The sequence below is a fragment of the Lottia gigantea genome, assembly GCF_000327385.1.
Source record: "Lottia gigantea unplaced genomic scaffold LOTGIsca_202, whole genome shotgun sequence".
NCBI lineage: Eukaryota > Metazoa > Mollusca > Gastropoda > Lottiidae > Lottia > Lottia gigantea.
The window spans coordinates 108,339-118,421 of NW_008708415.1; the positions used below are offsets into that span (position 1 = coordinate 108,339).

The window sequence follows — 10,083 nt, forward strand, 5'->3', positions numbered from 1 at the left end:
ATCTCCTCGAGGAATGGCAACGCATCACTCCCAACGTCATCGTACGTTTGACGGCATCAGTCCATAGGCGTGTTCTGGCATGTATTGATGCTCACGGTGGACATACCCGCTACTGACTTGACTTTGTGACGTGTGGTGTGACATTTGCCGTTGTTTCTGTGATCAGTGCTCTAACGAAATGTTCTTTTTTCGACCCCACCCATCTTTAAAGGCTTGTCATATTGGTTGTACAGATTTTATTGAAATGAAATTTTTGTACAGATGTTGAGAAAGGATTTCTCAAAAGCATAACACCAATCCTAAACTTCTGCATTGTTTAGTTTTTCTTTTATTTCGTTGCAAACAGGTGATATCGTTTCTTTTGGACACTAGTTTAAATCTGGAAATCAAAGATGGTAAAAATAGGTTTATAGATTTTGGTAACGAGGAAATTGTTATTCAACTTCATTTAAAACAAAAAAATTAACACACTTCATTCTCTTCTTGAATAGTAAGATAATCGAAATCATCAAATTAGTAGTTTTCATCCAAACACATCTCATCTTTATTGTTGTAAGGATTCATAATTCCTTCACTGTTTGGTGCTTTTCTCTTAACGAGATTTAGATAACTTCTAAAAACTTTCTTTTGTTTTTCATTAGGAATAACTACTCCATTGGTGAAACTCTTTTCCCATGGTTTCTTAAATTCATTTGTTACGTCATGTCCACTAGCTAATCGAATATAATCTTCTACACTTATCTTATCATTAGAGTAACCCTTAAACGTTTTCTTTTCTTTTAAAACACCATCAGAAGTTAGAATGATATTTTATTTGACTTTCGGCGCTAAATATAAACCAAATATGATTCCACCATCACCGTAATCATTCTTTCCTTTACAATAATCATTTTCGGACACCAACCCTGCTTTATGTAATTTATCCCAATTTTTAGAAAAAATGTATAAACTATCAGTATCTGTATAGTATATTTCCGGCTTATAAAATCCATCTAATACGTGAATAAAATTATTCATTATTTTTTTTACTGTGAGATAATACGAATGATCCCAAATGACTAGGTGTTAGTCGTGTAGATTTAGGAGGTGTACAGTCAAATTCTTTTTCTTCTTCATTTATCTCAACGAAATAGGAAAGCTTTTAACGTGTGAATCGAAGTTGGCTTTTAAAGTCGCTTCACTCCATAAATGTCTCGATGTAGTTATATCCTTCTGAATAGATTTACCATACAACGAATTACCTAATAATTTCATGCAATTACTACCTATGATATTGCCTTCTCATTTATATTTATTTCTTAGATCTCTCAAAATTAAAATATAATCTCTGTATGGTGGAGTTTTAAAATTTTCTTCGTATACTATACCATCTTTTATCTTGACTATTCGTCCACCGGCTTTAACTATTTCTTGAATATCGACCGATGTTAAAACTTCTGAACAGAAACCATTTCTGAATCTGATCTTAGTGCCAGTTTCCTTATTACCTTCTTTGTTCGTAAAAGTAATTTTATCTTTAGCTGGTATGGGTTGGAAGAACATGTTGGTAGGATATTTAAACCAGACTTTTAAAATAGCCGTTCTAGGTCTAAATTTCTGCTCATTAAAGAGTTTTACAAATTCTTTTTCTTCTTCCTTTAGAAACGGTCTACCACTTTCTGCTTTAGGATATTCGCTATCCAAATCCGACATGGCGGAAGCGTACAAACCGTTAGCATCAAAGGCAATTAGTTTAGTACATTTTATTTTTTTAAGTCTCGAATGAACTTCCATTTTATCTTTTGTGCTAGTGCTGTATTCTTTGAATAAATCAATTATGTTATCACTTGGTGTTTCTGTGTATTCCTTTAATATATTACAAATTTCATCCATTTTATTCGTTTCAAATGATTTTCGATTTGCCGAAACTCTTCCTCCTTTAATGGATTGTCTGATAAAATATCTTATAAAAGGGTGTGTATGTGAGTAAACTTTTTCTACGTTTTCTTTTTCGGTGTGTTTCGGAACCATTCTAGTACTTTCATACCATTCTTCTTCAACCATTTCTTTACGGTAATGATATAAATAATACCAACCCTTTAAAGATAAAGAAGGAGCCGTTAGATTATTGGAAACATTCTGGAATACAACTTCTTTCATAACTTTGTTATATTTTATCAAACAAGCTCCGAGACATAACGTATCTCTTTTAGCGTAAGGTTCCCATTCGAGTCTTAAAGATTCCCAATTATCTTCGGTGTATTTTGCAATATTGATATCGGTGATCTTTCTCAAATTCATCGGTAGATTATTTGAATTTCCCCATGCCGCCAAACTAGATTTTTCATGTTGATAGGAACATATGAAATTAATATTTTGCAAATAATTAGAATTGCCCATTATTTTTTTTTGTCTTTTCCATTTTTTTCTGTAAATATTCATCGGTGAATGAATTAGTCAAAGGTAGAGACAGAATGCCTCTAGCTGTTACTAGTGGACATTGCGTTAGTTTCTTCACATTTTTAAGCACGATCCAGTTATCGAAACCGCTACCGTTATGAAAAATTAATGTTATTCTTTTTTGATCTAGCATTGTTACATTTGATCGATGCAATCTTTACCCACAAATATTTCTACTATTTTCATTAATTTATTGTAAAATTCTTCTGGAATGGGATCAGTTGGCTTTAAATCTGGAAAGAGATGATTTACATCATCATCTAACATTTTCCTTAGTTTTTCTAAATTAACTAAAGTGCAGGAATAAGGAATTGCTTTATTCGTTTGTTTTTCGCTATAGGTTTCGCAATCCCATGCGTATAAACAATCATCGTGAATTGTTGGAAAAGCATTTAGTTTTAGAGGTGAAACTTGCGTTACCGCATTATCATCTCTACAACTCCTTTTCTGTTTGATTTTGGAAAACTGTTAAATTCTTTTGTTATATCTATGTTCATGATGTGATTTACGCACAAAGCAGTATCCTTCGCTGGGTATGAAACAATTTTTAAGTAGGGTAACACCACTACCCTTTTTTGATCTTTTTATTTCTTTGAAATTGTTTTTACGTAAAATGATTTTCCCTGAGAAATACCAATCAGAAGCATTCGATTTATTATCCACAGTTGCGAAGAAATTGTGAAAAGTTTTGGCATTAAAGCCTATAAATTTCATGTTTTGTTTGTGTTTTCCGTATTTAATTATCTCCCCATCTAAACTAGTGTCCAAAAGAAACGATACCACCTGTTTGCAACGACATAAAAGAAAAACTAAACAATGCAGAAGTTTAGGATTGGTGTTGTGCTTTTGAGAAATCCTTTTTCAACATCTGTACAAAAATTTCATTTCAATAAAATCTGTACAACCAATATGACAAGCCTTTAAAGATGGGTGGGGTCGAAAAAAGAACATTATGTTAGAGCACTGATCACAGAAACAACGGGAAATGTCACACCACACGTCACAAAGTCAAGTCAGTAGCGGGTATGTCCACCGTGAGCATCAATACATGCCAGAACACGCCTACGGACTGATGCCGTCAAATGTCTGATGTCGTTGGGAGTGATGCGTTGCCATTCCTCGGACGTTGACTGGAGGCACATGGCAACGTCGGATTTGCCGATCGAGGTGGTCCCATAAGTGCTCGATGGGATTCATGTCCGCGAACATGCGGGCCACGGCAAAACCTGTACGTTGGCGTTGGCAAGGAAGTTCTGTGTCAATCTTGCTGTGTGTGGCCTTGCATTGTCATGTTGGAAAAGGAGTCCACGAGGCTGTTGCTGAATAAAGGGCACCACAACAGGCCGTAGGATGTCATCAATATAACGCTGTGCATTCAGGTTTCCACGAATTACGACAAGCCTCGTTTTGACGTCACCACATATGCCACCCCAAACCATTATCCCTCCACCTCCAAACGGCCGGACCTATTGGATACAGTTAGGCGCCAAACGTTCACCAAATCGTTGGTATACAAGCTGCCGTCCATCGTTTTTGAAGATGAGGAATCCGCTCTCATCAGAGAACATAACACGTGCCCAGACCCGCCGTTGCCAACGTCGAACTCGTCTGGCCCAGATCAGTCTGTTGTTCCGGTGTCGAGGCGTCAGGAGCGGTCCGCGGTAGGGATGACGTGGCTGGATACCATACTGCCGTAGTCTCCTGTAGACGGTCTGTCGACAGATCCTGTGTCCCAGTGCTGTAGCCGCCGTGGACGTCGCTGTTACGGTGCGGTTCCTCAGGTGTAATACCCGGATATAACGATCTTCAAGGGGCGTGGTTACTCATGGTCTTCCACTCCTGGGCCTGTCTGACGTCTGACGTAACCGCTGCATCAACCTGGTGATAGTGATGCGTGCGCAGCCCAACCTTCTGGCGATGTCGACATGTGTCGCTCCTTGTTGGACCATTCCAACGGCTCTCTCTCTCTCTCGATGGCTGTCAAACGTGGCATATCTTGTGTTCTTTTTGTTGCTGTGATATCAACGTGTCTGATCAGCCGTTTTATACAGTTTTTATGCACGTGCAGAACATGCTAGAGAGGGAAATGTCACTTTCACGAAATTTACGTTTTTTCCCGGAAGTGATCACGTGTTCCCGGTATTTTTATCGACTATGCTGTGTTTGGGATGTGCAATACGAATTGGCATGTTTTCATATTAGACAATTCACTTAGTAAAAAACAATTTTGAAAATAAGTTGGTATCGTTTCTTTTGGACACTAGTTTAGTTCAATTTGTCCTTTAAATTTATCAGAGAAAACCTTAATATCACTTAAAAAAAGTTCATTTGATATGAATGTTTCATCGTCTGAAATTTCAATTTTATCCATTTTCTCTTTTAAGTATCAATTTTTAACTTTTATTGATGATATTTGTATATCAAATTTATCTAAAATTTCATTGAATTTTTCTAATTCTTCAATGGTTCTGTTTTCTTTTTATAATGAGATTTCTGTTTTGATGTAAAACCTAAAGTAATCAATCCACTAGATGAAATTTGAACGGCAGTGAACGCGGCTAATACAGTTGGGACAATTATTGGAAGCATTAATCCACCGGTTACGGCTGTTGCCACCGTTATCCCTACTGTTAGAACTGTACTTAAGGTTTTGAAAACAGAATCAATTCTACTCTATGTTTTTCTGCATTTGTTGAATTGTTTTAGTTTTTCTTTTAGTTCATTTTGTTTTTCTATCATGTAGTTTTGTCTGCTTTCAAGTTCCATTTTTAAGGTAATTAAATTAAATGAATTTCTGATAAACCAAAATCTGCTACGTCTTTACTTTTATCAATAGTAACTTCTAGAGATACTAACGATATTTGTTCTTTCGAATCATTAATCTTATTCAGATGAACTGAAAATTTTGGTTTTTCAATAGAAACTGTTATATAAACATATAGCTCATGATCTCTTATTGTTGGTATAATAAAAACTATATTTTGTTGACTTTTATGAATATCAATTGAGGTAAATATACCATTATCAACAAAATATAGTTTTACGTATTCAAAGTCTGTTGCTCGTAAAAACTCATAATCGCTTACATCTTTTTTTTCTGGTTCTGGATTTCTAATAATCCTCATTGATGGTGGAGTTTCCGTTTCCAATAACATATTAAATTCACTCAATGAAAGATAATCATCTTCATTATCTGGTATGATTAACATTCTAAACCTATCTATATATTTTCCACTCGTTTTAATTTCATATAAGTGATTAACCTTGTTGTTTTCGTCGTTAATTTCAAATTCTTTAGTTTCTACATTGTCTCTACCATTGATAAACTGAAGAACTTTACGAGCGTTAAATTGATTAATAGATATAGAGTTTTGTCTGAAGAATATTGAATCAACTTTTACCTGTATAGGAAAAATAATTTCAATTATAATTTTTCCTCGGAAAGTAAAAGCTGATGGATGATTACCATGAAACATGGCATGGGGGTAAATATATTCTGGAAAAGAATATATTCTTATATTTACTTTAAATCCATATTTTTCATATTCAAACTGTTCTGATTTATCAATTAAAGTAGTAACAGAAGCACCTTTTTCAATCAAATTTGCAAATGGAAGACTAAAATAATATGATTTATATTCTTTCTTGAGATTCTTTTCTAATGCGGCTATATTTTTTTCTTGTTTCAAAACTTCGTTATTAATTGTGGTTATCTGTTGTTGAATAACACTATCATCAATATTTTGTATTTGTTGTTGAATCTAGGTTTTGATTTCGCTATCATCTATGTTTTGTATTTGTTGTTTAATATTTCTTAGTTCTTTTTGTAATTCACTGTTAAGTTTAGTTTCCAGATCATTTAATTCCTGTTGAAACGTATCTTCATTTTCATCTGGAATGTTATCTATTAATTGTTGAATGTCTAATTTTTGTTTTGCAATCTTATCCTCTAATTTAGATATTAATGAAGTTAAATTTTGTAACTCAGTTTTATTCACTACGTTGACCAATTCTTTTTGAATAAAACTTATTAAACCTGCTACCTCTTGTTGTAGTTTAGTATCATTAACAAAATTTTTATTATTTAGTTGACGTTTGAAGAATCTTTTCACATTACTTATTTTATCTTCTAAATGGTTTTTATTTACTTCAATTGAATTTATTTGATCCCGTAAATATTTCTTGTGAACAGCGTCATTATCCTTTTCCGGAGATTTTAAATTAGTTACTTTGAAATTGTTCATATCTAAATCACCTTGAAGAAGAGTGTCTCCGATTTGATCCACAAAGTAAGGTTTCGCTTTTTTTATCCACGCTGTAGTGTTCGGTTTTTAAGTTTCTAAAGATAAAGAACCTAATCCAAACTTGTTCGCCATTTTCATTAAGTAAGTTAAATTTATTATAATTTCTTCAAACTGTTTTCCCAAACTCAACTGATATAAAACCAGTTGAAAGCTGTCCACAAAACTTTTGCCCCGGTAATTGAATTTGAAATGTTGAACATTTGATTGGTTTATTAGTCAATTGCACTTTCTCTTCAGTGGGTTCTAATCCATAAGATTCGAAGAAATATAAGTCATTTGAAGAGTTTTTGTACAAAGCAGAATGATGAACTCCTTTTTGATCGGAAGTATGTATATTTGTTATAGCGTAAAATTTACCTTTCTTATTTTTGAGATCATTTATTTCATCTCTCATACAATAATAAAATGGTGATATATTTAACTCATTTGCTCATCTCATAAGTTGAAAGTTTGTGGTTGTATCAGTTCCATATTTATCGAGAAAGATATTCATTTTTAAAAGTCGGTTTTTTGAAGTTCGTTTTGATAAAACCTACCTATGATTTGTTCTTTGTCTTGATCGATTAATTCATATGTCAGAGGTGATGTGGTGTTTACTTTATCAACGATGAATATTTCGTTTGTCCAGTATCCAACGTAACCTTTTTCGAATTTGCTTTTATATTTGAAAATACGAATCTCCGATCTCCGACTTTAAATTTGGGTTTAATATTTAAATTCTTTATTTCATTTTCATAGTTATGTTGTGCGTTGACTTTATAATATTTGGATTACTCGAGGCTTGTGTTGGTGTGACACCTATAGATGAATGAATTTTGTTATTGTATTCATCTACAACCTCTGGTAATATTTTTGAAATTTCAATTCCGTGAACTTTTTGAATAATTTATTTTTTAGAGTCCTATTATATCTCTTAATAACTACAGCTTTACCTTCATTATGCGTACTGTAAATTTCAAATCCCAGAGATTTCATATTTTTGTTATAAAATTCACTTCCTTTATCTACCCATAGTTTTTCTGGATGTCGGTTAGATTGTTTCATAATCGTTTGAAATGCGTGTTTGACTGATAATACTGTTTTTTTTTTCAAAGGAATAACCCAAGCATATCTCGTATACAAATCTATAACTGTTAAGCAATATTTAAATCCTCTTTCGACTGGCATATTAATTAAATCGGCTGACCATATTTCATCTTTTTCAAACACTTTGACTTTTAAAAAGTTTTTAGTTTTTCTAAATTCTTTATGAATTTCATCCGCTAATCCCATGCCCAATTTCATCTTTGCTTTCAAGAGTTTAATGATCAGAGCCCTTTGCATTCTCTCTTTGAAAGTTGGATTTGGAATATTTTCAAGTTCGATTATCATTTGTCTGTCTGCTTCGTGTCTGAGGTTTATGTCTTTGTTTCTGTATAGTATGTCGTGTTTTAGCGCAGCGGCGTCAACTCTATTGACTGGTTCTTCACCCGATTTGGGTTTATCGTTTTCGTCTAATCGCAGATCTAACCTCGTACCGGGAATTATGAACGGGAAGATGTTTTTCTCCGGGATATTTCGCCCATGGAAAACCAGGAAGAGACCCCAATGATATTTGTATATCATTTTTATCCTATAACTTTAAAACCTTTTCCTTTCCTTTCTTTTAATCTCCTGTTATGCAGTTCTCTTATTAGTTGTAATTCTTTCAACTCGTCAGACTTTTTCACTGCGTCGCTTATACTCTTTCCCGCTTGCGCGATTGAGCCGACGGCTTTAGCACCGGTTGAAATAAGTGATTTGTTGTTTGAAGCAAAGCTAGCAACTTTTGGAATTATTGTTTTGCCTAGAGAAAATATTGATGAAAAGATACCGTCGCCCGAATTATCTTCGAATCTGTGTTGTTCGTGTTTTAGAATTAAACTCATCCTATTTTTAAATGAATTAATTTAACGAAGAAATTGTGGTCTACAATTAAAAACCGGATGTTATTTTATATAAGGGTATTTTTAATATGCTTTTTTGATGGAATGTAGGAATTGATTGAAGGTGTATTTGATGAATGAAATGTAGGGTGTATAGGTGTAAAAATTTAAGGGTATATAGGTGAAAGCCCTACTTTTACCAAAAAACGAAATCTTGAAGTCTTCATAGTATTTTATACCGTCAGTGTCAATCTTTGAGGTCTATGATAGGCCTATATAACATAGACGTCTTTTCAGAATTCTTTTTTATGATGGATGTTTCATAAAATCGTTTTGTAATTTTACTGTAGCCTGTAAACGTTTATTTATTGCCTGCATAACGGGCTTACTTATTACAATTCTTTCCATATATGAAGAATGTCAAAATTATTTAATGATCAGAGTGGAGATATTTTAGATGTCATGAATTACACCTTTGGAAAAAGTAACAGTGCCAGTACATATTATTTACTAAATATTGCTTTCAGAACATACTGATTTTTATACGCCCACATATTGCACAATTGCTTGTAAACACTCTACAAGGAACAATTCTTGACTGATTTCGACAAAACTTGGTATGGTTGTTTGTAATCACCCAAGGATGAACCCTATTGAAAATCAGAAAAATCGAAAAATATTTTGTATGAGTTATTGCCTGTGTTCTTGAAAACACGTTCAATTTTTAGCTCGTAAACACTCTAGAAGGGACAATTCTTGACGGATTATGACGAAACTTGGTGTGAGTGTTTGTTATCACCCAAGAATGAACCCTATTGAAAATCAGACAAATCGAAAAATATTTAGTATGAGTTATTGCCCTTGCTATTGAAAGCACGTTCAATTTTAGCTTTATTAAACACTCTAGAAGGCACATTTCTTGACGGATTTTGACGAAACTTGGTGTGAGTGTTTGTAATCAATATTTCATACTGGTAATAGTTACTGTACTGCCAAATATTTTTATTTAAAATCAAAGCTGCCAGTGGGCGTATATTACCTTGCCTATTTCATATTATTTCAATTATTTGATCAGGAGGTCTACTTTCACTTTATCATTAATTGGTATCCAGTGTGTGTTTTACCAATTCAGATTTGGGAATGTCGGAACTCATGATGTGGTTATGAAATTACCTATTGTCTTAAATTAAATTATAATTAAATTACATGTGTTCTAAAATAGTGTTAAAGATGGGTTCCCTTATTTTCATTTATGAAAATGAAAATGCTAATACTTATATGAATAGAAAGTAGAAGTGTTCAAATGACTTGGAAAAATACCAGTATGTCCATAATTAATTCATAATGAGCTGTATTAGAAGAGAATTACCAACAGAATTGGTATGAGTGACCGATCAAGAAAGGTCAAAAAGTCTTTTTTGTTTATCCAGACTGTT

The 10,083-nt window shown here is 33.4% G+C and overlaps 2 protein-coding genes across 2 annotated transcripts; both read right to left on the reverse strand.

Annotated features, from left to right (window-relative positions):
* Positions 1-1,281: 1,281 nt before the first annotated feature.
* Positions 1,282-2,706, reverse strand: LOTGIDRAFT_174553 (hypothetical protein; the record flags this gene model as incomplete). Its single annotated transcript, XM_009053890.1, has 2 exons — positions 1,282-2,407; positions 2,579-2,706. The coding sequence occupies 2 exons, from the start codon at positions 2,704-2,706 to the stop codon at positions 1,282-1,284; spliced, it is 1,254 nt and encodes a 417-aa protein (XP_009052138.1).
* A 2,510-nt stretch (positions 2,707-5,216) lies between these two features.
* LOTGIDRAFT_174554 (hypothetical protein) lies at positions 5,217-6,683 on the reverse strand (the record flags this gene model as incomplete). Its single annotated transcript, XM_009053891.1, has 2 exons — positions 5,217-5,935; positions 6,275-6,683. The coding sequence occupies 2 exons, from the start codon at positions 6,681-6,683 to the stop codon at positions 5,217-5,219; spliced, it is 1,128 nt and encodes a 375-aa protein (XP_009052139.1).
* Between the last annotated feature and the right edge of the window lie 3,400 nt (positions 6,684-10,083).